The sequence below is a fragment of the Psittacula echo genome (assembly GCF_963264785.1).
Source record: "Psittacula echo genome assembly, chromosome: 17".
In the NCBI taxonomy this organism is placed as follows: domain Eukaryota; kingdom Metazoa; phylum Chordata; class Aves; order Psittaciformes; family Psittacidae; genus Psittacula; species Psittacula echo.
Genome location: NC_137753.1, coordinates 7,929,667 through 7,955,645, shown reverse-complemented (window position 1 = coordinate 7,955,645; position 25,979 = coordinate 7,929,667). Strand labels below are relative to the sequence as shown.

The 25,979-nt window shown below is 55.6% G+C and overlaps 1 protein-coding gene across 2 annotated transcripts in view; it reads left to right on the top strand.

The window, feature by feature from the left end:
- The window catches only part of FBXO42 (F-box protein 42), a 50,316-nt gene extending 24,966 nt beyond the window's left edge, over window positions 1–25,350 (top strand). For both annotated transcript variants that reach the window (XM_080631134.1, XM_080631135.1), the window contains exons 4-10: window positions 904–1,038; window positions 18,143–18,296; window positions 19,931–20,041; window positions 20,315–20,411; window positions 21,411–21,467; window positions 21,973–22,089; window positions 22,476–25,350. In XM_080631134.1, the coding sequence (XP_080487260.1) occupies window positions 904–1,038; window positions 18,143–18,296; window positions 19,931–20,041; window positions 20,315–20,411; window positions 21,411–21,467; window positions 21,973–22,089; window positions 22,476–23,573 (1,769 nt within the window). In that variant the 3' untranslated portion in view covers window positions 23,574–25,350. The remainder of the gene's footprint in view (window positions 1–903; window positions 1,039–18,142; window positions 18,297–19,930; window positions 20,042–20,314; window positions 20,412–21,410; window positions 21,468–21,972; window positions 22,090–22,475) is intronic.
- Window positions 25,351–25,979: the final 629 nt, after the last annotated feature.

The window sequence follows — 25,979 nt, the reverse complement described above, 5'->3', positions numbered from 1 at the left end:
CGGCTGAGGGACCTGGGGGGTTCAGTCTGGAGAAGAGAAGGCTCAGGGGGGACCTGATGGCTCCCTACAAGTGCCTGAGAGGAGGATGGAGCCAGGAGGGGCTGGGCTCTGCTCCCAAGGAACAAGGGATGGGACAAGAGGAACCGGCCTCAAGCTGCACCAGGGCAGGTTTAGATGGAGCTGAGGAACAATTCCTGCCCCAAAGGGTGCTCAGGCATTGGAACAGGCTGCCCAGGGCAGGGCTGCAGTCACCGTCCCTGCAAGGGTTCACACCCCGTGGAGACGAGGCCTCAGTGCCATGGGTTAGGGGTGGCCTTGGCAGTGCTGGGAACGGTTGGACTGGAAGAGCTTAAAGGGTTTTTCCAACCCAAATAATTCTCTGACATGCTGTCAGATCTGGAAAAAGCAGTAAGTGAAGGGCTGGGTACACAGGCTGGTTTCTTAGTCCTGGTGACCCTGGACATCACAGGAATGAGCTCAGAGAAGAGAGGTGTGCTGAGTGCTAATCATAGCTGATCTCATTAACTGCAGGCTTCTAAGGCAGCTTTCCTTGCACTTTCAGGAGCAGCTCTCCTTGAGGGGATAAGGTTCTTGCTGGAGGTTTATGCTGCTCAGGGATATCCCTAAGCTGGCCCATGGTTTTATTGAAGTTGGGGCAGCCCATCTGCTGTTCTGTCTGACATGGGAGGAAAGCCTGGAGAAGAGAAGGCTCCTGAAGGGGAGACCTTAGAGCAGCTCCAGTGCCTAAAGGGGCTGCAGGAAACCTGGAGAGGGGCTTGGGACAAGGGCCTGTAGGGACAGGCCAAGGGGAATGGCTTGAACCTGCCAGAGGGGAGGTTGATCTCTCTTTTCACCCCAAAACACAAATGTCAGGGCCTTGCCTGATGTGTTTCTGTTCCCCAGGTGCGTGTTACTACGACTCTAACCAGTCCATGTACGTGTTTGGTGGCTGCACACAGAGCAGTTGTAACGCTGCCTTCAACGACCTCTGGAGACTCGACCTGAACAGCAAGGAGTGGATCCGGCCCCTGGCATCAGGTGAGAAATGCCACTATCAAACGTGTAGAACCCACCTCAGCCCTGCGATGGCTGCTCTCAGGCTGCGTTTCCCCATGTGTTTGTCACTATCTGACCAGTTTTCAGGTGATATTGGGGTTTTTTTGGCCACAGACTTCAGTATCCTCCTACCTGCAGCACCGTGCTGGGTTGTTCCTCTTTGTCTGGAGGAGCAGCTCGGTGCCGGTTCGTGCCATGCGGGATGAGTGACACTTCCCTGGGACCACAAGAGCCTGTTTCATTAATAATTGATGTCTTAAAGCTGAGAGATTTGTATCCTTTCATAACCTTGGTAGCTGCCACCTCAGGTATGTTGAGGAGTGGAGGAGACGTGCCCGTGCGGGCTACCCACAGCGTGGGAAAGCAGGTACATTCCTGCAGTCCCCATGCGCAGGGCAGGAGAGCCCCAGCCCTGGTTTCCCCGCTGGGGTTCAGGCTCCACATGTCCCACATGCACTGTGCTTGTTTTCCTTCTGCTTCTCAGTCTGACTGAAATAACTCTGGAGACAAGCAGAAGAACTGGGGGAGGAAAGTCAATGTTAAAGCAGTGAGAGCTTGATGTGTAACCAAGAGTAGGAGGAACAAAAGGAGCTCAGCATCCAGCAGCCACTCCTTGCTGATGTGTGTGCTTGGGTGCAGATCCTCCTCCATTGTACTCTTCGGTGTTGTGGGTTATTCAGTTATTATTTAAAGTTGTATTTTCTTGTCTGACACTTCTTTCCCTTATATGAAGTCCTCCCAAATCCAGATGTTTCTGCCTCCTGGTGTCTGCTGGGAGTCACTTTGACATGTTAACATGTAACTCAGTGCTTGATGGCTGCTTGTGCGGACTGATACCCAGCAATTCCTCATAGTTTGACTTCTGCATCTGCACATCCACTGCATGATGCTTGCAGGTGAGAGTTAACCAGTCGTGGACTGAGAGAAAAGCAACCACAGCCTGCATGTATGTGAAAAGTGGCTCTCACTCTTCCCCCTTCCCTGCTGGAGCAACCTCCCTGCTCTCAGGGGTGGAGAAGAGGCCATGGGTAGCATAAACAGGATACTGGGCCCTGCAGACCTCTGCTCTGACCCAGGACATCTATTCTTCCAGCCCAGCGAGTTCTTCCGTCGCATTGAATGCGGGGCACGACTCGCAGTCGTGTCCATGGCTCCAGCCGCCGGCACCCAGCTCCGCTCACTCACCCTCTTGGTATTTCACCAAGTCAGATTGCCAGTGCCTTACTAACAGGTTACCCTTTGAAAAGAACGAGTCCTGTGGGAATATGTGTCAGAGTTAAGTCCCATGGGAAGATCCCCCGAGGAAATCTTTCTGCGTGCTGTCATGAGCGCGTGGAGCGAGATGGGATCGCAACTGAAACTTGAGGCAGGCTCCCCAAACAGAGAGCTCTTGTTCCTTGGTCTGCAGAGGAGATGAGTCACTCCCTGCCTGTGCCCCTGGTGCTATCTTACACATAACTGCTTGTATCTCACACATCACCGCTCTCCTTTTTGTGTCTTACACATAACTGCTCTCTTCTTATCCCTTGGTGCCCTTAACGGGAGGGTTGGCACCCGCTGCCTGGGAAAGAATAGTGGCTGGAGGGGGCAAAAGCTGAGAGCTTTGAAACTCGGGAGTCAGAGCTAAATAAGGCAGGAGAGCTGTTGTTCTTTACAAGAGCTGACAGTGATGGATTAACCCTCGCTGTGTGCAGGCTAATTGCTGCTGGAGCTTGAGGAGTTCCCACACCTGCCCCTACGGACTCTATAGGGTAGGTCTTGCTCCAGGATAAGGCACCGGCTGTTCCATAAGGCCAGTTCTTGCTCAGAGAGCTTGGCTCACGCTCTGCTTGCATCCCCGTTAAGTGTGAGCATCTTATCTAATGAGACCTGTCTAGGGCCACCTAAAGAGACTGGGAGAACAGTGCCAGGGCCACACTAGATGCCTTGGACACGGGTGAGCTGAACCAACTTCATCCTTTCCCCTCGCCAAAGGACTTTTCTGTTGTTGTTTATTCATACCTGTTTTTCCTTTGGGTTTTCTTCCTTGTAGGCATGAGATGACATCAGAGCTGGATAATTCCTCTCCAGCCCGAGCTGCTGCTCTTCACCCAGCAGTAAATATTTAGCCTTCAAAGGAGTAATTGGCCTGTGTTGCTTTTAGTCTCAGAGAGGAGGAGGGAGATAATTGCTTCCAAAAACCCTAATTTTTGAGGTTTCAAAGTATTTTTGTGCTTAGATCTAAAACAATGGCATTGACTTTGGACTTATTAGGCTGGAGCAGAACAAGAGAGTCAACGCCTGGCTTTTATGTAGTGCTTTTTCCTGGTGGGGCTCAACGCTCTACAAAGGAGGGCGTAAAGGCAGCAGGATCTCTATTTTAGGCACGTGAACAGGAATGCCTCTCAACTCTTCTCCCTCAAGCTCTTTTGGCCACTTTGGAGCTGTTTTCCACCTCCTCCACTCCCACATAGGAGCCTTGCCAGAGCAGGAGGGGAGCAGTAATTAATGGCCCTGGCATTACGTGGGAAGGCTGCAATGTTACCCCGGGGTAGGTGGTCCCTGGGAGGCAGGAGCCTTTTCTCTATGTGTTAGGGATGCTTGCTTTATTCTCTCTTGATTTGCATAATTAACCTGGGCACTTGTTTGACTTGGAGCCTATCTGCACGGAGGAGAACCTGATGGAGGTGGTTTACACTGGAGTCTGTTGATCCAGCTGGAGGCAAGGGTTAGTCTCCACTCTAAGGCAAGCTGCAGCACGCCGCTCCCGCAGCGAGGGCACACACACAGGGTGGCTTTGGTGGCAATAATCCTCTGGTGCTCCCCCAAAACAAGCTCTTGTGCAGCTGAAACAGCCAGGGAAGAAACCAGCCCCCTTTGGGATGGAGATTGGCAGGTTTTCATGCAATGGGGGATGTTGGGGTTCCCACAGCGGGGGCTTTGGCGTGGGGTTGGAGTTGGCTGATGCAGGCTGTACTGGTGGCAGGGGAGGTTTGTCCTGTTTCCATGTGGTTGTGAAGCACTCTGGATGAGATCCCTTCCATCTCTGCAATGACTGCTGCTGGCAGAGGCTGCCTCGGCCGCCAGCACTGACTCAGGACCTTCGCCATCATCTCTGTCTCGTGTTGTGTCCTCCTCGGGCTGCAGGGGATAACTTCGAGGTGTATCCATATCCGCAGGCAGTTTTCCTTCTGGCCTGCCGTGCTGTTCCAGACTGTGTGTTCCTGCAGACTTTCTCCCTTCCTGTATTTGTTAGTTGATGTTCCTCAGGAGCCCTGCACTTGGCCTCTGCCTGCACCAGACTGGGAAATACCTTTTATAAATCAGAGAGAAAAATGCCCGGAGGTTTGCCCATGCTCCCAGGGCCTTAGGGACAGAGATGGAAAGCTTTTCTTTCCCAAAGCAAGCCTTTTGCTGTGCTGGCAGAGTAAGGAATGGTGTTATAAAGAGCAGGTCTTTGAGGGAGAGGAACGTGAGCTGAAGTCCTGCAGGATCTGCACATCCTCCCTGTTGTTTCTGCTTTATCATCCACAGCCAAGCACGATCCCATCTCCTCTCCACCTATCTCTGAAGGCAGGAGAGCTGGAAAGGCCCCAGTTCCCCCCTTGGTGCTGTGTGTTTTCCCACTGTGAGATCCCGCTGTGCTATCAGGCGACCCAAGGAGACTCGTGGCTCCGCTCTTCCTGTTTGCTATGGAAGGCTCTCCATGTGCCCACCCTTCCGCCGGGGAGGTGGGACTCCAGGACCTGTTTCCTGGTGTTTTGCTCTCTCTGCACTCACGCTGCATTTGCTTTCGCTGGGAGAGGGGAAAGCCGCTCATCTCCCTCAGGATTTGAGGATAAAACCAGCCTTGGAGGTAAACCTTGTTCATTCGATGCTCTGATCCCTCTGTCCATGTTCAGTGTCAAGGCACAGCCACATCAGAGCAGCTGATGCTCCCTGCTTTAGCCTGTAAATGAGTAGAGCCCATCAGCCTGAAGTTTGCCCTGCAAACCTCCCAAGTAGCCTTAACCCAACACCGTAAGTGTGCAGAAAGCCCTCTCCCACGTTGGTTGTTGGTTCTTCTTGGCTCTGTTCTTCCCCCAGGTCCTCTCAGTGCTTTGAGTGGGAGCTGCTGGAGTTTAAGGCTCAGCTTTCCCCTTGTGAGCCGAGGGGAAGGTGCCTTTGATGGTGTTATGTCAACAGAGCTAACAGCCCAAAGCAGGCAGGAGAGGCTCTGCTGTCACCTGCCCCAGGTGTTTCTATCAGATGTGGTCCCTGGTGCTTGAGGAGCGGTTTGCCCTTGATAAAGCTCTGCAAAAACCTTGCCTGGAGCCAAAAAAAACCCAGCCCTGTTCTCATCATCCCCTTGGAGAAAGCAGGGCAAGTGCTCAGAGCAGCTGGTGAAGTCTCAGAATGCTGGGCCTGGTCTGCAATGAGCTTCCTCCTCAGGGATGTCAGCTTTGTGGAGCTGAAAGGGGACATGAGCCCCAGCAAAGCACTTCCCAAAGGATGCAGATGGTTGTGCAGGGGTGATCCAGCCAGCATCCAGCCCTCCACATCCACACATCAGTGCAGCACCTTCCTGCCAAGGGATCACTGGGGTTTCCATGGGTAAATACTCATTAGGGGAGTACAAACCTCCTCCTGTGTGGATTTAAACCCCACCGTGTCTGAAGAGCTCCTGAGAGCTGCAGCTTGTTCTGTCCTGGGTTATGTTCTGCATCATCTTGTTTCTGAGCAGCCAGAATGGGCTGAGACTCATCACTGAACCACTCAGCCCTGACCCCGTGTTCCTCTGTTCCCCTTGCAGCATGACTTACCTCGTGGTAACGTAGTGAGTGATCCAAGGCACAGCTTTGCTTTGGGGATTAAACCCCCCCCCAAACCATGCCCTGCCGGTGCTAATGGCCTCCCTAGAGCAGCATTTCTCAGTCTGGGCACTGCTCCAGCCCCTGAGACACCGTTTGTGAGATGTTTTGTAGCAGAACAGATTCTTAGAAGAGTGGACTAAAGGAGGGAAGCCGGGAGAAGCAGGGCTGGAAACAGCTTCCAAATTCAGTGCAGCTCATTGCCACTTCCAGCCTTGAAGGGAGAACTGCAGAATGGACTCTGTGTGCCCCCTGTGCTGGGCTGCACCCCCAGAGCGGGAGCAGCAGCTCAGGGAGGGGATCCTGCCCCTCTGCTGTGCTCTGGGGAGACCCCCCCTGCAGCCCTGATCCAGCTCTGGGGCAGCAGCACAAGAGGGACGTGGAGCTGCTGGAGCGAGGCCAGAGGAGGCCATGGAGATGCTGCGAGGGCTGGAGCAGCTCTGCTCTGGAGCCAGGCTGAGAGAGCTGGGCTGGGGCAGCCTGGAGAAGAGAAGGCTCCTGAAGGGGAGACCTGAGAGCAGCTCCAGTGCCTGAAGGGGCTGCAGGAAACCTGGAGAGGGGCTTTGGAAAAGGGCCTGTAGGGCCAGGCCAAGGGGAATGGCTTGAACCTGCCAGAGGGGAGACTGAAATGAGCTCTTAGGCAGAAGCTCTTCCCTGTGAGGGTGCTGAGGCGCTGGCCCAGGGTGCCCAGAGAAGCTGTGGCTGCCCCATCCCTGGCAGTGTTCAAGGCCAGGTTGGACACAGGGGCTTGGAGCAAGCTGCTCCAGTGGAAGGGGTCCCTGCCCGTGGCAGGGGTTGGAGCTGGAGGAGCTTTAAGGTCCCTTCCAACCGTCACTCTGTGATTGTGTGTTTCTGAGCTCGGTGCAGCGATGAACATCCCTTTTTAATGACAGCCATGCCAAACTCACTGTTCAGCTCTGGGATCACCTCTGCAGCCACACCACAGCTGCTGCCCTCCTGGGAATGAAAAGGAGTGGAAAGCTGGTGCCTGGCGGACAATAACACCTCTAGTTAAGGCTGCAGCTGCTGGCTGCAGGTGTCTGGTGCTTCAAAGTAGAACAGGTTAATGACAGGGATGCAAGCCCTCTGTATTGAATGCATCCTGGAGGAGAGGAAAGCTTTTTCCCCAGCTCTTTTCCCGGTCTGGCTCATTTCTCTCTTATTATCCTTTCAGTTCAGTAGCTGTATTTCTGCCTTTGTAGGGCTAAAACTTTACATGTTATCATCAAAACCAATCCCTGCCTTTCCCACCACCATCAAAATGCTCTTTGAGCCCTTAAGCCCAGAGTGACTTGACCCCATTGGAAACTCTGCTTTAATTGTGGTGAGGCTGCTGCCTGGCCAGAGCTTGCTTGTCACACACTGCCCTTCTGTAACACAGCCAGGAGTTCCTGGGCTTCCTTCTACACCATCCCTTGGGATGGGTGCTGTTGCTTGGAATTGCTTTCCCTGATTTAAATAGATGGAGTTTTTCCCCCTCTTTTAGCTCACAGGTTTACCAGGAGATGAGTAACCACTCGTGCAGAGTTGTAGTAGCCTTTGACAGCCAAATCCCCCGTCCCGTGGTGCTGGGAGTGACAAGGAGCCCTGGAGGATGAAGCCATTCCAAAATGTAAGCAGCAGTGCAGGAGTAAGAAGGCAAAGTGCCTCCTTTGAAGCAGACTCCTGGTAACTGGTGTGATCTGCCTGATGGTACATGTAGAAACATCCCAAAGCACAGCACACCAAGGTCATCCCATTGCACAGCTTCCTGCTCATGGGTGAAAACTGCATGTGTGCAAACCTTAAACAACCTCTCTTGCAAAACACAACGTTGCAGGGAGTGGGACCTGGGTCTGCTGCGTTTGGGAACGGCGAGTTCCACCCTGCTCCCTGCAGGAGCTCCACGTTCAGCCTTGAATGGCGAGGTTCAACTTCATTCGTGCCCTTCTGAGGGTGAGCCTGGAGCTGGTTTGGCAGGCTCTGCGGCTCCGCGGAGCTGGGGTGCCTCTCAGTCCCTTGGTTAGTCTGTGTGAGGCAGGCTTGGGTGCTCTTTTGTTCCCTTCCTCGCGTGGCTGCTTTGGAAATGTGGCTTTAATGAACTTTGTGGTGTGAAATGTGAACTATTCCAAGGGCAAGAGACGGAAGATCAGAAACCCAGCAGGTGAATGGTTGTTTTCTGCCAGGAGGTGTGATGTCCCATTGGCAAAGCACAGCTTGTGCGTGGCGGGCTGGCTTCCAGCATGTTAATCCATCACTGTTTGATTCAATAGGATTGCTCTGCGTGGTGATTAGATGCTTAATCCGAGCGGGTTTAGGTTTACAACATATCTACCCTCCCTTTGGTTTGCCTGCTCTGGTCTCGTGGCCTCTCTGCCTGCTTATGTTTAACCTCTGATTCAGGTTTTTGGTCTGGATCTGTTGTTTTCCAGCATCACTTGTGTGCAGTGCAGCTTTTGCCCATTGGGATGGACACCCAGCAGCATAGCGTGAATGAAGCCAGGGCTGCAGAAGTAGAACACACACATTGCAAAAGGGGTGTGCAATCTACTGTTTGCAACGATCTATCCTGCAAATGCCTTCACTGAGCCAGGCAGGAAAAGCCAAAAGATTCCCATCCTCTTCCCAGGGGTCACTGTGGCTCTTGGGAATCTGCTGCCTGCTTGCAGAGACTGGTTGTTTAGATGCTTCAGAAGTAAAGCTCTTGAACTCCCTATCGGGTCAGCGCGATGGGAAATGGATGTGGACTGCTGCTACCAGGGAGTAAAATACACCCGTGCCTCCTGGTTGTGAGCACTGCATCTGAAAACCACTGCACTGCACGGCTTTCTCTGTGCTGCCCTCCCCTGATCCCACCTGGTCCGACCTGGCATTGAGATATCCTGATGCTGCGAGGGCTGGAGCAGCTCTGCTCTGGAGCCAGGCTGAGAGAGCTGGGCTGGGGCAGCCTGGAGAAGAGAAGGCTCCTGAAGGGGAGACCTTAGAGCAGCTCCAGTGCCTAAAGGGGCTGCAGGAAACCTGGAGAGGGGCTTGGGACAAGGGCCTGTAGGGACAGGCCAAGGGGAATGGCTTGAACCTGCCCGAGGGGAGACTGAGATGAGCTCTTAGGCAGAAGCTCTTCCCTGTGAGGGTGCTGAGGCGCTGGCCCAGGGTGCCCAGAGAAGCTGTGGCTGCCCCATCCCTGGCAGTGTTCAAGGCCAGGTTGGACACAGGGGCTTGGAGCAAGCTGCTCCAGTGGAAGGGGTCCGTGCCTGTGGCAGGGGTTGGAGCTGGAGAAGCTTTAAGGTCCCTTCAACCCAAACCAGGCTGAGATTCTGTGATGATGGAGCAGAACAATATGAGAAATGGCTTGTTGCTTTAACCCTGTCAGATTTAGATTCCCAGAGAGACCCTCCCTGGGCGCACATTCCTCCAGAGATTAACAGAGGAATTTTTCCCACTCTGGCCTTTTTCCGGGATGGATGGGGAGAATTTTTAGCCTCCCTGGTCCCAGTTTATGGGCAGGGACAGGGGGGCTGCTGGGTGCACGGTGCTTCCCAGCACCATACGTGCTCACTGGAAACGTGACTCTCCGGCCCTCTGAAAACCCTGCTGGATTTTCGAGGTGGTTATACCAAAATTGGGGAAAACTGTTTGCAGCCTGTGGGTCAATAGGGAGCCCGTGATCCGTAAAAATAGGTTCTTGGGCTTCGGAGGCCTTATATAGACACAGAAGTAGTTGGGTCTCGTTGATGGTGCTGAGTTTGGGAACTCCTGAAGGGCTGACGCACCTGCGAGCTGGGTACCTGCTGTTGGGGTGATGAGGAGGAGCATCTCCTTCCTCCTCTTGCAGACCTGAACCCTTCCAAACCTCTTCTTCAGGGTTGATTTTGAAGAGTTTTTTACTTTTCCATAAGGAATTTTCCCTTTCAGGGCTCTCACTGTTCCCTGACACCCGGATACGGGCTCACCCGCGTTGCGCTGAGTGGAGCCGAGGTATTTGCTGGAGCATCCGCAGCATCTCTGAAGCCTTCTGTTTGATTTCCTTTTGAGGAAATACAGCTTAAACCCCTTCCAGCGGCTGCCCCAGCCCCCCAGGCTGCGTGTTTGCATTGGTGTTATCTCACACAGGATTCACGTGCTGCTGAGGAAGCTGATAGCCTGCCCCGGCTCCTGCCGGCATCCTGGTGCCGCCCTCCATGGAGGGTCCTCTGACCATGAGCTCCCTGCGTGGTTTATACCAAGTGATTCCTTTCTCAGCTCTCTCAAAGCGTTCCCCGTGTTCACCTTCAGGGGCAGCCCCGTTTTGGGATCAGTGGAATAAACCCCTGCGATCCCATTGCTGTCAGCTTGAAGTTGCTCTGAGGAGCCTTCGGAAAAGTCCTGCTCGGAGGCTTCAGGCAGGCTGTGCTGACACCTATCGGCAAGAGCTCCTTCCCAGGCATCCCAGCCGGCAGGCACACATCCCAGCGGAGGTGTTCCCAGAATCATGGAATCCCGGGTTTGTGTGGATGGGACCTTAAAGCTCCTCCAGCTCCAACCCCTGCCACGGGCAGGGACCCCTTCCACTGGAGCAGCTTGCTCCAAGCCCCTGTGTCCAACCTGGCCTTGAACACTGCCAGGGATGGGGCAGCCACAGCTTCTCTGGGCACCCTGGGCCAGCGCCTCAGCACCCTCACAGGGAAGAGCTTCTGCCTAAGAGCTCATCTCAGTCTCCCCTCGGGCAGGTTCAAGCCATTCCCCTTGGCCTGTCCCTTCAGGCCCTTGTCCCAAGCCCCTCTCCAGGTTTCCTGCAGCCCCTTTAGGCACTGGAGCTGCTCTCAGGTCTCCCCTTCAGGAGCCTTCTCTTCTCCAGGCTGCCCCAGCCCAGCTCTCTCAGCCTGGCTCCAGAGCAGAGCTGCTCCAGCCCTCGCAGCATCTCCATGGCCTCCTCTGGCCTCACTCCAGCAGCTCCACATCCCTCTTGTGCTGCTGCCCCAAAGCTGGATCAGGGCTGCAGGTACTCCAGTTTTCCTTCTTTTAGCTATTGCCGCTGTTGCGTGTTTGGCTTTGGGATAAATCCACCAGGATTCTGTATACAAAACTCGAGTTGGAAGATGCTCTGTTCCCTTTTTGGTCTATACAAGCTGTGCTTTCAAAGTCTGTTTAAATCCTCCCGCTGTGTAGCTGGATTTTACCTCTTTCCCAAAAGCATCTGCTGTAAAATCTGAATTCTGGAAGGCACCCGGGATGACAAAGCACTAACTCATGCTTGTCTGCAGGCCAAAAGGTGAATATTTATTCCTGACATGAAATATTTAGCACATTTGGCATTAAGCACTGGATTTACTGGAATGAGGGGGGGGAAGCAAGCCCTTGTGTGAAGGGAGCACAGTGCGGGAACTGATGCCTTGAAAAGGAAGGCGATGGGGAAAGCAGCACATGAGGGAAGGGCTGGTTAAAGGGAAGATGCAAAGAGCTGGACTCAGTATCCCTTTGTGCGCTGTGCTGGGGCTTCCAGCAGGTCGATGTTGGGGTTTCGGTGAGGAGCTGCGCTTCCCTTGCAGCGCATCCTGAGCGCTGAGCTTCGTGCGCTTGACTCGAGTAGACATTTCTGCCCGTGCCCACAGGATGCTCTTGAAAGGACATTTGAGGTTTCTTCAGCCCCGCGGTAGCTCCAACCTCACCAAATTACACAGCAGCATTTCCTGAAACACCGGTAATTTGGGGCTGCTTCGACGTCTGCGATGCCTCAGCCGCCTCCCTCCCGCTGCGGCGAACGCAACGGGAGCGTGACTGGAGCCTAAAGTGTGGAGCTCAGCAGGGCCAGGGCACGCTCCTGCGCTGCCCCACACATCCCTCCATCCCTCCCCTGCAATTAGCCAGTTATTACGGCCTCGTGTCATCTGATAACAGCAATTTCCATCTCTCCGTTTGCCTCCTGGAGGGAAGAGGAGCAGCGGGAGCTGATCCCCCCCCTCCGCTGAGCTGGGTAATGAGCAGCAGGGCTGGTCTGTGTGGGATGTCAGACTGTTACTGCACTCACTCCGGAGTCTGCAGGGCAGGTATCGCTTCCAGGGGTTGGGAGCAAACAAGCATTAAAGCAGAGGGAGGTGGGTGCTGCCTGGTTTGATTCCAGCCACCTCCAGGGCAAAGTAGCTTTTGCAACGGCGGCGCCCTGCACCGCAGAGCCAGGGCTGCAGTTCCCAGAAGCAGGGAGGTGATTGCGAAGGGGAGCATGGGGTGACCTCACCCTTGGCTCTATAGAACCTCTTCTCCAGCATCGAGGTGAATTAGAACCGTGGAATGGGTTGTGTTGGAAGGGACCTTAAAGCTCATCCAGTTCCTTCCACTGGAGCAGCTTGCTCCAAGCCCCTGTGTCCAACCTGGCCTTGAGCACTGCCAGGGATGGGGCAGCCACAGCTTCTCTGCTGCAGTGACCCTTGTTTGCAGCATGAGGAGAGGAGGAGGCAAAGCCCCCCTGTGTTCCCCACTCTTATCTTGCCGCTGTCTGCTCAAGGTGCTGCGTCAGGACACGGCTGAGCGTTCCCCAGGGTGAGTCAGTGATCCTGCTCCGCGGGCTTCCCAGGGCACGGCCTCTCCTTTTCAACACTTGATCAGGCTCCGAGTCGCAGCATGCACGGATTTCCTGGGTAAAAGAGAAGCACACAAACGCCTGTGACATTGCAGCACTGGGGGTGACGGAGCCTCCCCGGCGGGGATTGCTCCTCCGCCTCCAAAGGGTTGCACGAAACCAGCTCTTTGGGTTCAGCACCATGGGTTTGACTGGGCTTGTACCAATGTGTCACTGGAGGGTGGAAACTCAGCGTGGAGAGCGTGGTGGGAAGGGCGTCAGGTTTGGTTGCATCCCCCCCTAACCTGCAAGAAAACCTCTGCGTTCGCTATGAAAACCTCTGCGTTTGCTATTCCCCTCTCTGAAAGGGGTTTTTCAGGCAGCAGAATGTGCCTGCAAAGGTTTTGTCTCTCTGTTGGGAAGACACAAGGATCGCGTTCGGTTTCTCTTTAAACTTGTGCAAAGCTCAATTCCTGTTTACTTCCAAGCAAGGAATATTTGGAGGTTTTTCTCGAAGCCAGATTTGAGGGAACGCTAAATCACATGTGGCTTTGGGAGGGGAAAATGATACCTTCCTGGCTCTTAAAAGCTTAAAGCTTTAGGCAGGGCCAGTCAAAGCCAGCCTTGGAAACGTCTGTAATCCCAGTGCCTTGTTTTGAGGGCCTTGGGGATGAAACCAGGTGAAGGTCAAATACTGAATCAAGAGCTCAGTGAGTTTGACTTGGGGATAGAGTTAGGGTAGTGCATTGTGTGCAGTGTGCCATGGAGGTACCCACTGTTCTCCCAGGAGCTCTCCGTTGGCTCCCGCATCGAGTTAATTCTAATGCTGGGGTAGCTGGGATGCTCCTCCGCTGTATTCCAGCCTCTGGACCGCTGCTCACCAGCTTCTTCTCATCTTCCTTTCGGGAACCCTCAGGAACTGCTGACAGGGGCAAAGCTTTTGGGCAGCTCTGCAGAGAGCTGCGGAAACATCCCAGCCTGGGAAGCGAGGCACTATTAGTTTTTCCATCTCTGGTTTCCCTTCCCAGGGAAGGGGGGAAAACTTGGGTTATTTGATGCTGTCAGGCACGCTTGGGATGCACCTTTGTGTGATGGAGGGGAGGCGAGGTGGTGCTGGGCTGGATGAGGTTTGGGATTTCCAGCCCAGGACCTGTGATTTGGCATCTTCACGTCTCTGCCAGCCTCAAAGCCAGGCTGATAAAGCCAGGCTGAGCACGAGGAGGTTTCAGCTCCCCCTTTCACTGCTGCTCCCCTGGAGATACGCACAGGTTCAAACAGCAGCCACACAGCCGGCTCCTGCACAAGGAGAGGTTGGAGACTGGGCTTTCAGAGCTCAGAGGCTGAGTGCAGTAAGTCTGAGCCATGCTTTTAGCCTCATTTCTGCTGTGACATCCATCAGCAGGGTCGCACTTTTCCTTCTGAAAAGGAACTTGGCTTTTTACCGCTTCTTCAGGACACAACAGCAGCGCCTTGGTGTGAAAACCCCCAAAACGTCTTGTTCTTCTGCAGATGGATTGTACTGAAACACTCTGACATTGCAGAGCTGCAAACTGCTTCATAGAGCCCCAGCCTGGGGTGGGTTAGAAGGGACCTTAAAGCTCCTCCAGCTCCAACCCCTGCCACGGGCAGGGACCCCTTCCACTGGAGCAGCTTGCTCCAAGCCCCTGTGTCCAACCTGGCCTTGAACACTGCCAGGGATGGGGCAGCCACAGCTTCTCTGGGCACCCTGGGCCAGCGCCTCAGCACCCTCACAGGGAAGAGCTTCTGCCTAAGAGCTCATCTCAGTCTCCCCTCGGGCAGGTTCAAGCCATTCATTCCCCTTGGCCTGTCCCTACAGGCCCTTGTCCCAAGCCCCTCTCCAGGTTTCCTGCAGCCCCTTTAGGCACTGGAGCTGCTCTCAGGTCTCCCCTTCAGGAGCCTTCTCTTGTCCAGGCTGCCCCAGCCCAGCTCTCTCAGCCTGGCTCCAGAGCAGAGCTGCTCCAGCCCTCGCAGCATCTCCATGGCCTCCTCTGGCCTCGCTCCAGCAGCTCCCGGTCCCTCTTGTGCTGCTGCCCCAGAGCTGGATCAGGGCTGCAGGGGGGTCTCCCCAGAGCACAGCAGAGGGGCAGGATCCCCTCCCTGAGCTGCTGCTCCCGCTCTGGGGGTGCAGCCCAGCACACGGGGGGGTTTGGGCCGTTCCTGCTCTCTCAGCCAGGCTTTTCTTCTGTGGTCACTGATTTCTGCGTGTGCTGCTCCGGTTGCATTAGAGGGCTGAATACATGGGCTTTAAAAACTGCTTATAGGGCCAGATCCTAAAGAGATAGGCCCAGAGCTCGTGTCAGAAGCGATCAGAGGCTGGAATTTCTCTTCCAAACATCCCTGGAAGCCAGGGATCTTTGTTTGTTTGTTTGTTTTAAAAGTCTGTCTCTGCTTCTCGCGCCAGGAAAATCCATCAAGCGGAGAACACAGTATCTGAGACGAGCTGCTCGCTGCTCATCCCCACTGAATAAACAGCGTCAGCTGCAAAGAGCCGTTCCCTTCTATGTTTAGGAGCAGTTCGTTGTGCTGCACCCTCTGCACGCCTCAATCTTTATCCCTAAGGAAAGATAATCTGAGCTGGGGCTGGACGGTGTTATCAGGGTGTGGAAACCTGCGCTGCGCCCTGGCCCAGGCACAATCCAGTGCCATTACCCCCATGTTCTGCAGGCGCTGGAGTCGGTGGCGAGGAACAGGAGCTGTTCCATCGGGAAGCACAGGCCCGCAGAGGAGGAAGCCCTCCCATGTCAAGTACGTTGCTGCCAGGCTTTGAAGCACCGCTCAGCACATCCTCCAGGGAGCTGGGACCTGGAGCAGGCTGTCACGGGGCCCCATGGAATTGAGCCAAGTCCCTTTGATGTCCCTTTGCTCCTCCGCATACCTGAGACCTGAAGTCACAGAGGCTGCCTTCCCTTGGCGCTGGGCAGGGCAGGAGGTGCTCGGCCTGCCGAGGTGCCCGTGGCAGCAGCAGCTCTCTGCAGCTTTAGACACAAGCAGTGTTAATTCTCCAGGTTTCCAGTCTTTGTCCATGTGTTTCAGTCCTCCTGGTTACCACCTGCATCTCTTGTGCAGTGCAGGGACCCAACTGCCTGCTTGGAAGAGGCTTTGAGAGGCCAGTTCTCCTCTGATGGTATAATTCAGACCTTTCCTGCATTGCGGAATGAGACTCCGCTCATTCACACCCCTACAACGGCCAGTAACAGGCAAAGCTTCCTGTAGAACCGGGGCCAGCCCCTGCCCTGGGCTGTTTGCATGTTGTTGACTCATTTGGGAACCATCCTGGTGTCTGAGGCTGGGGTTGACCTTCAGGTTACAGCAGGAGGAGGGTGGCTCTTCCCACTCCCAGCAATCCCAGCCCTTTCGGAGACGACACATCCCAGGATGGAGGTGCCCAGTGTTCAAGGCCAGGTTGGACACAGGGGCTTGGAGCAAGCTGCTCCAGTGGAAGGGGTCCCTGCCCGTGGCAGGGGTTGGAGCTGGAGGAGTTTTAGGTCCCTTCCAACCCAAACACATTCCATGAGTCTATGACTCTGGCTCTCCTCGATGGAGAACCCAACCAGCTGATTCTCTACAAGTCACATAGGAACGTTCCTAACAGCCCAGTTTGCAATGCCAAGCTTGAGACAGCGACTTTATACCCTACCAGGGAGAACATTTAGGCTGTGAACCTGCTGCTGGGGATTAATGAGTTGCACACAGCCCCGGAATGAGCAGGAAGCCTGGAATTTGGGAACAAAGAGTAACCAAATGTGACCTTCTTCTGGCACTCCCGTCTTGCAGGAGTTTGTGGGTGTAGCTCTTGTGCCCCAGCACAAGGATTGTTTCCTGCACCACTTTATCCCCTACACTTTACACCTGAGAGCACCAGCAAAGCGTGGTTTGCCTCTTGAGAAAGGCTCAGGGACCTGGTGCCCATCTCCTCTGTGGCTGGCTCTCCCCCCCCAGCTGGAACCCATCGCACTGGAATCGCTTTTCTCAGCTGCAGCATCTTAAAATAGCTGCTCTGGTTTCCTTTAAAAATAGTCCCTGTTCTGCTTGTCATTACCTGCTAAAAACACTTCCCAAGTCCTGTTGGGACAGCGGGGAGAGGTTTGGTGCATCAGCCTTTTCGGACTGGGTGACAGTGCTCCCGTGGCCACGTGCTGTGCCCTTGAGCTGCCCCTGCTTCCCGCATCCATGGTTTTGGGGTGATGTATTTGGGGTTTATTTGGAAAGGGTGACTGCAGAGGTGCAGGAATCTGCCTGGTGCTGGTGGTGACAGCAGGAAGGAGGATGCTCGGATGCCTCAGCACTGGCTGGAGAGGGTTTAGCTGCTCCTGGGAAGCGGCTCAGCACTGAAGACATCAGTGACACAGCTGCTGGAGCGGGCAGGGGGGGTTCTGCAGCAGACCCTGACCTGGTTCCTCCCAGCAGCTCAGAGGGATCCGATTCACTGAGAGCTGCTCTCATGAAGAGACTCATGGCACTGGCAGTCAGCATCGGCGCCGGTGGTGGTTGGTGCCTTCGCTCAGAGCTGCTGAAGAGAGAGGCTGCAACTGCAAACCCCAGGCTGCAGGAGGTGCCCAGGCCTTGAGGAGGACGTGGGGGTGTTGGTCAATGAGAGGCTCCCCATGACCCGGCTTCAGTGAGCGCTTGAGCCCAGAACCCCCCCGTGTGCTGGGCTGCACCCCCAGAGCGTGAGCAGCAGCTCAGGGAGGGGATCCTGCCCCTCTGCTGTGCTCTGGGGAGACCCCCCCTGCAGCCCTGATCCAGCTCTGGGGCAGCAGCACAAGAGGGACGTGGAGCTGCTGGAGCGAGGCCAGAGGAGGCCATGGAGATGCTGCGAGGGCTGGAGCAGCTCTGCTCTGGAGCCAGGCTGAGAGAGCTGGGCTGGGGCAGCCTGGACAAGAGAAGGCTCCTGAAGGGGAGACCTGAGAGCAGCTCCAGTGCCTAAAGGGGCTGCAGGAAACCTGGAGAGGGGCTTGGGACAAGGGCCTGTAGGGCCAGGCCAAGGGGAATGGCTTGAACCTGCCAGAGGGGAGACTGAGATGAGCTCTTAGGCAGAAGCTCTTCCCTGTGAGGGTGCTGAGGTGCTGGCACAGTGAATTGTGATGGTCCAGGCCGAGAGCTCACATCCTGCTGCTCAGCAGGTCTCAGGCCCTTGTGGAGCCTTTTGAACCTCAAAGAGCCAAACCAAAGGTCTGTCAATGATGCTTGAGGTGCATTTCCTTCTGCAGACCTGAGCAGTGACTGCTAATTCTAGGCTTTAATCGTGCTGCTTGGCAAACGGGGGGTTCAGTGTTTGCTTGTGAGTACCCGAGTGATCTGCCATGAGCCTCTGTGGATGCACTGGGATTGGGATTCCTTCTCCCTCTCCCCCTGCGTGGAGAGGAGTTAGGAAGGATTTGGAGGTAATTACTGCTTTGATTCCGTGCTGAAGCACTAATTTCAAGGGCTCCATTGGAAAGCAGCAATTTCCTGGCAGTGAATGACAGAAGTTTTGCCACACATGAGATGCGCTTTCAGGCTCCTACTAATTACACTGACACAAATTGGCAGGAGACGTTTTCTTCCCAGGCTCCCAGCTCTAATTTTGCCTCTTTCCTCCTATTCCTCTTCCTTTGATAAAGATGGAGTGTTACAGATGGAGGGGTTTAAAGGTGGAGCCTCCGCGTTGTCTCACTTCAATGCAAGCGATGCAGAGTTCAGTGCTTGCATGGGTTCTGACCTCCTCATTCTCTTTCTTACCCAGGTTCATACCCTTCACCCAAGGCTGGAGCCACGCTCGTGGTCTACAAGGACTTGCTGGTGCTTTTTGGTGGGTGGACACGGCCGAGCCCTTACCCTCTGCACCAGCCGGAGAGGTTCTTCGATGAAATCCATACCTACTCACCCTCCAAAAACTGGTAAGAGCACATCTGGATTCAAAGCTCAGCTTTGATCCTTGCAGAATGTAATTGAGCTGAAGGAATGCTGGAGGGCATCTCTCGGAGCCCGCCTGGGAAGCTCGGCGTGGTCCTGCTCTCCTCAGTGTGTCTCATTCCAGAGTGGCTGCCAGGCTTTTATTGGAACACAAGGAAATGAAAAGCCAAAAACCACAGGAGCGCACCGGAGCCGTGGGTATGGGGCTGTCTGGCACCTCTTGGGTGGTGGTTGCTGCCATATGGCTCTTGACTTGCACCTAAACTATGCCAAACTCCCTGAGTGTTCCCAGCCAGCCAGGTGGGAATCAGGACATGGGGTCAGCGCTGGGCAGCAGCACAAGAGGGACGTGGAGCTGCTGGAGCAAGGCCAGAGGAGGCCATGGAGATGCTGCGAGGGCTGGAGCAGCTCTGCTCTGGAGCCAGGCTGAGAGAGCTGGGCTGGGGCAGCCTGGAGAAGAGAAGGCTCCTGAAGGGGAGACCTTAGAGCAGCTCCAGTGCCTAAAGGGGCTGCAGGAAACCTGGAGAGGGGCTTGGGACAAGGGCCTGCAGGGACAGGCCAAGGGGAATGAATGGCTTGAACCTGCCCGAGGGGAGACTGAGATGAGCTCTTAGGCAGAAGCTCTTCCCTGTGAGGGTGCTGAGGCGCTGGCCCAGGGTGCCCAGAGAAGCTGTGGCTGCCCCATCCCTGGCAGTGTTCAAGGCCAGGTTGGACACAGGGGCTTGGAGCAAGCTGCTCCAGTGGAAGGGGTCCCTGCCCGTGGCAGGGGTTGGAGCTGGAGGAGCTCTAAGGTCTGTTCCAGCCCAAACCATGCTGGGACTCTCTGTGTGTTTTAAACACGTCATTGGTTTGGCTGTGAGCAGTGAGGTCGTTCTGAGGAAAGGAGGGGATAAAGCCCCAGCTCCTGGAGGTTTTGGGTTTTAGCAGTGGTCCAAACCTCCCAGCTCCTGCAGCCTCCCAGGGAGGTGTGATACAGGCACCCGCACCGGGTTAGGGATCTCTGCCCTCACAGCTCCTGCTCTAGAGCATCCAGCAGTGACCACAGAGATGGCAGGAATTTGCCTTTCCCTTTAAGCACCGTTTGGCTGGTTTCAGACCAGCCTTTCCCACTGATGCTGTGTGAGAAAGGAGCAAACGCTCTATCAAAGCAGCGATGGTTCCTGCTCCTCTTCACTGAGAACTTCTCATCATCAAAAGTGTCCATTATACAGAGCAGAGGCAGCAGAACACTGTAATTAAACCATGTTGGAAATCGTTGAGGGTGAACTTTAATTGAAAGGGGCGATACACCCACTGTGGCCCTGGGGCTTCATCCTGCTTCAGAAATGGTTATAGCACATCAGGATTTCTAATGAGTTTCATTAGGATTTGCCTCTTTGGAGGTTTTCCCTGAGGTTTTCCTCTGTAACATGTTCTTGAGGACTTTTTGCCATTCATAGAACCGTTGAGTCAACCAGGCTGGAAAAGACTTTTATGTTCATCAAGTCCAACCCTTCCCCAGCACTGCCAAGGCCACCATTAACCCACTGAGGTCACTGGGGGCCTCACCTACATGGTTTTTGAGCACTTCCAGGGACAGTGATTCCAGTGGTGAATGTCTTCCTCCTGCTTTCCCCAGGTGGAACTGCATCGTGACCACCCATGGCCCCCCTCCCATGGCAGGACACTCCTCCTGTGTCATTGAGGACAAAATGATCGTCTTTGGGGGCTCCCTGGGATCAAGACAAATGTGAGTCTGGGGGGAAGGTTCTGACAAGAGCTCCTGCAAGCGAGGAGCGTGTTGTGGTGACCACGGGGTAGCTCGGAGTGTTTCAGAAGGAAACCTCTGCAGGGTTTGGGCTCTCCTGCTTGAAGCACACCCTTGGCCTCTTCACGGTGAATGCCCTTGAGGGCCCAGCCCCCAAAATACCCAATTCTGCCATAAAGCTCTGCCCTGAACCCATGTTTCACGTGCCCACAGAGCCCGGTTGTCTCCTCAATACTTGTTGTCTCATCCTTGCAGGAGCAACGACGTCTGGGTGCTGGATCTGGAGCAGTGGGCTTGGTCCAAGCCCAACATCTCTGGGCCCAGCCCTCACCCGCGAGGCGGCCAGTCTCAGGTGAGCTCAGCACCAGCACCCTGCCAAAGGTAAACGTGGTGGAGCTTAATTCCCAGCTTCCAGGCAGCTCTCAGCAGCGTGCCTGAAAGCTAATGCCTGATCTCCACGTTATCTTCACCACCTCTGCCCAACGGGCCCTGGTTTCCCCCCCCGAGCCATCTGTTTGGTGAGGGTGAGCTTTTCATCTCCGTAACACTGATGCAGGTACCGGGCTGTATCTGGCACATGACTCAGACTGTAATGAGCATTTCTAGAGCACACGTTGCTGTTTGAACCCAGCCATCACCCCCCTGTGGCAGTTGAGATCAATCAAGTGTTATCACACGTTGGTTTGGCTCAGGGCCCTTTTTGATTGCTCCGCTCTCCTGCTTCTTGGTTCCAGTGGCTCTGGGTTGTGCCCGCTCTGGTTTATTGCCTGCCTGGGGCAGGAGCTCATGGGTGTCACCCAGCTTTGTGCAGGTGTCTCCATCCCTGCTTCCCTTCATGGTCCCTTGGGAAGACACTCAGTGGTTCCCAATGTGTGGTTCCTCTCAGGGACCCAGAGGAGATCGGATGGGTCGTGCTTGAACATGTCTTCCCTCCACTGGAAAAGAAGGTGAAGGGCTTCTCACCCACCACCAGCACCTAACAAACCTTGCTACAAGCACATACCCTCGCAGGCAACCCATCGACCCTTATCTGAAGAGGGGTGTTAAGGCCCCTGTGCGTTGGCTCAGCCTCAGGACGGGTAATTGCTCTCCTCCCTAAGAGGAGCTGGTTTGTGAGCCGTTTGGGACAAGGCAGCGGGGTGAACCCTGCATCCTGCTCTGCCTCAGGCCCAGCAGAACCTGCTCTCCATCCCAGCTCCACTCCTCATCCCCGGGCAGGCACCATTCAGCAGCACCTGTGCAGCCAAGAAGTCAGAACCTGCCTCTGGCTGTGCTTGGAAGCCGCACCGAAAGCACCGGCGATGGTTTCACATCCTTCCCGCTCTGAAACTCTGTTCTTTGTCCCCTCTAGATCGTCATAGACAATGAAACCATTCTAATCCTCGGTGGCTGTGGTGGTCCCAATGCAGTGAGTATCCATGGGGAGCATGGGCAGGATGTGCCCGCTGTAGCAGTGAGCTGTGGGACGGGGGGGGACTCTGCACCTCACCCACATGGCATTTCATTCTGCAAACCTGGAACCAGATGAGCTTCAAGGTCCCTTCCAACCCAAGCCATTCTGTGATTCCATGAATCCCGGGCTCCCATGTGATGGATTTTCCAGGGAAGCTGTCTGCCTATTGCTAGAGCTGCTTTAATTAAGAAAGAAGCACCTCAGGCACTATCCCAGCAGCTCGCTAAGGTTTTAATTGAGCCTCGGAAGAATTAGAGAGAATTAGATTTTATACTGGGATGGAAGATGGAGATGATGGGTTTTGTCCACGACCACATAGGGTGTAGTCGCTCCTGGGCGGTCAGATCCTGATCTGGGTCACCATTCCCCTGTCTGCAGCAGCACAGCACCACTCCTGCCTCCCGTGGGCTGATCTCAGCAGCAAACCAGGCTCCTGAACCTGCCCCACTTCTCTCCACAGCTGTTTAAGGACGCCTGGTTACTGCACATGCACAGCAACCCCTGGACGTGGCAGCCACTCAAGGTGGAGAACGAAGACCACGGAGCCCCGGAGCTGTGGTGCCATCCTGCCTGCAGGGTACGGACACACCGGGGTCTCACGTCCACCCCTGGAGCTTTATCAGGGCCTGTAGGGACAGGCCAAGGGGAATGGCTTGAACCTGCCCGAGGGGGGACTGAGATGAGCTCTCAGGCAGAAGCTCTTCCCTGTGAGGGTGCTGAGGCGCTGGCCCAGGGTGCCCAGAGAAGCTGTGGCTGCCCCATCCCTGGCAGTGTTCAAGGCCAGGTTGGACACAGGGGCTTGGAGCAAGCTGCTCCAGTGGAAGGGGTCCCTGCCCGTGGCAGGGGTTGGAGCTGGAGGAGCTTTAAGGTCCCTTCCAACACAAACCATTCCATGAATCTATGATTCCATATCCCCCTATTTCCTCCCCTTCTAACCTGGCCTCTCCCCTTCCCCTCTTCCAGGTGGGACAATGTGTGGTGGTCTTCAGCCAAGCTCCCAGCGGGAGAGCCCCGCTGAGCCCCAGCCTGAACTCCCGCCCCTCTCCCATCAGCGCCACGCCGCCCGCCCTGGTCCCCGAAACACGGGAATACCGCTCCCAGTCTCCCGTCAGGAACACGGACGAAGCTCCCTGTGTCAATGGCCGCTGGGGCACCCTGCGGCCCAGGGCGCAGCGGCAGACCCCCTCGGGGTCCCGGGAAGGCAGCTTGTCCCCAGCCAGAGGGGACAGCTCCCCCGTGCTCAATGGGGGCACTTTGTCCCCTGGTGCCACGGCGGCCGGCGGCGCCTCCTTGGACAGCCCCGTGCAGCTCGTGTCACCCAGCACCCCTTCCGCAGCCGAAGGATACGACCTCAAAGTGGGCCTGGCCCTGGCGCCACGGCGGGGATCGCTGCCGGAGCAGAAGGATCTCCGCTTGGGATCCATCGACATGAGCTGGGAACAGAGACCGGGGTCCGTGCTGTGCCAGATGGATGCTGTGGAGGGCAGGACAGTCAGCGCCAGCGTGAGGAACCCCCCGGAGCACACCAACGGCCTCCACACACCGCCCCACGTCACCGGCTCCCTCCCGGGCGCCGTGTCCCCCAGTGCGCTCCGGAGGAGCCTGGAAGCTGTCAAAGCCCTTTCCTCCAAAGGCCCCTCGGCCTCGGCAGCGCTGAGCCCCCCCCTGGCCTCCTCCCCGGGGTCCCCGGGTGCCGAGCCGGGCTCAGCAGCACGTCCTGGTTCTACCCAAGGGGACGGCCATTCCTTACCTCCCATCGCCCGGCGCCTGGGCCACCACCCTCCCCAATCCCTCAATGTTGGGAAGCCTTTGTACCAGAGCATGAACTGCAAACCCATGCAGATGTACGTCCTGGACATTAAAGACACCAAGGAACAAGGACGAGTCAAATGGAAAGTGTTCAACAGCAGCTCGGTGGTGGGACCCCCCGAAACCAGTTTACACACGGTGGTGCAAGGCAGAGGCGAGTTAATCATCTTCGGTGGCCTCATGGACAAGAAGCAGAACGTGAAGTACTACCCCAAAACAAATGCCTTGTACTTTGTGCGAGCAAAGAGATAATGCGGCCCCATCCTGCACCACCACCTTCCCCCTTCCCTCCCTGCCGCTCTTCCCGCTCCTTCCCGAGCCCTTCCCCTGTCCCGCCGGCATTCAAACTGTGAATTAGGGAGCAAGAATCCAATAAAATCCAAGGAAAACCCTCCAGCGCTGCCCCACCGGGTCCCAGGGAGCCCCCAGTGTTTACGGGGGGGGAGAACCCCCCCACTGCTGCCATCCAAGCCAAGGATTTGGGGTGAGCCGGTAGGGAACTGGGGACCTGCAGCCTCTGGAGGTTGGGTTTGTTCTATGCAGGGCTTCGGGGAGGCTCCGTGTCTCTCCCAAACTCCTCCTCGGATGTGAGTGAAAGCGGTTCTATAGGAACACCCAATTCCAGCAGGCTGGAGGCTGTTTGCTTGACTCCGTAAGGAAAACAACAGCAATATCCCGGCAGGAATCTCCCTTGTGCCAACCTTTGCTTGACACAAACACGATGCCTTTGTTACGTTTTGCCTCTCGCCCCTCGTTCCTGTCCTCTGGAGCGTAACGAAGGAAGAAAGGGCAGGATTTAGTGTGTCAAAATGCCAAATATGCTGAGCATGAGCCGGGCGTTGGGATCCTCTCCATGCCCTGGGCTGGATCAGGCGCTGGGATCAGCCCTGATCCCTTCGCATCCGTGAAAACCACCCCATTTACCCTAAAAATCCCATTATTCCCAGGAAGCTGAGACATTTGGCTGCCAAATCTCTTCTGCGCTCAAAGGTTTCCTATCACTCAACAGCCCAAACCCCTTCAAGGCTGAACCAGCACCTCGGAGCCTGGGAATGGGGGTATTTTTCCAGCCAAAACTATGGATTTGGATGGATTTGAGGGCGAGAGCAGCCTCGGTAGCGGTAACTGCAGCTCATCTTTGCACGTGCCTCCTTCCGCAAAGATTAAACCATCTGAAAATCCAAAGGGATTGAACCTGTGCGTCCTTCTGGGACAACCTCCCTGCATCCCTTTCCCCTCGAGACAACGGGGGGGGTTGGGAAAAACGGGTGGATTTTGCCAGGTTTTGGTCAACAATCTCCTTAGGGAGCCCTCCCCATGCCGGCAGCGCCATGACGTGGTCCCTGTTCCCATTGGGTTCTTTTCTATCCCCACTTCCAGCCCCACTGAGCTTTTTGCCGGCCGGAGCCTTAAATCCCATCGCAGCCGCGTGAGGATGGGGAGGGATTTGCTTCATCCGCGGCGTTCCCGCCTCTGTAAATAACCCCCTCGTGCAATCCCCCCTCTCCCGCTCCAATCCCAGGTTGGATTTATCCGAACTACCCCAGAATCCCTCAGGAGCGCCGGAGGTGATGGGTGACATCCTTGTTTCTCCACTCGAAGCTTGGGAATGCTTCGGCATCGATCCCCATTGCATGTCTCTTGTCATCCACCCCATAAAGAGTCACCCAGGGATGGACAGCGGCGCTGGGTTGACGCCTCCTTGCATGGAGCAAGGCTGTTTTCCCAACACTCCCATCCTCAACCAATCCCCAAATCCCCCCTAAACAACCCCAACCGCGCCGGGTTCATCCCTGCTCCATCCCCGTGGCATGTTCTGCACCCGAATCCATGAGTTCATCCCAAAGTTGGGCACATTCCCAACCCCTCCATGAGCCGCTGGTGCTGTGAGCGAGGGGCTGTGTCCCCTCCGGTGTTCCCCCCACATCCTTGTCCCCAGTGTAGGAATCTGGTGATATTTAAGCCCTTGTGTACATTGGGGGGGGAAAGGGGGTGAATGGTGCCCCCCATCCCGGTGGATTTTTAGCAGTTTAACAAATAAAAAGGAAAAGGAATGGATGGTTGGTGCTTTTGGGAATGGGGGGGATGGAGGGGAGGGGAATCCCGCATGGTTGGGGGGACCAGGGGGGAGGCTGGGGGTGTTAGGGGGCAATGATTGCACTGGGAGGGGAGGTCAGAATAAGAGGTGGGAAAAGGGGGCACAGGGATGGGAGGGGTTGGGAAAAAGGGGAGAGTGATGGAAACTGGGAATGCTGCAGCATCCCAGTGTCAGCAGTTAGGGATGGGGAGCCCAAAGCCTGCCAAGGCTGGAAATTGGGGATGGGGAGCCCAGATCTTGTCAGGGCTGAAGAATGGGGACCCCAGAGCCTGACAGGGGTGGAAATTGGGGAACCCAAATCCTGCCAAGGCTGGAAACTCGGAACTCCAAATCCTGCTGGATGGGGATGGAAACGGGGGACCCCAAGGCATAATAGGGCTGGGAATTGGCTATGGGGACCCCAAATCCTGCCGGGAAGGAGGCTGGGGACCCCAAATCCTGCTGCGGATGGAAAAGGGACCCCAAAGCATCCCAATGCCGCTGGTTGGGAATGGGGACCCCCCCGCGGGACCCCGCTGCTCCACGTTTGGCCCCCCCACCTCTGCGCATGCGCTGCCAGC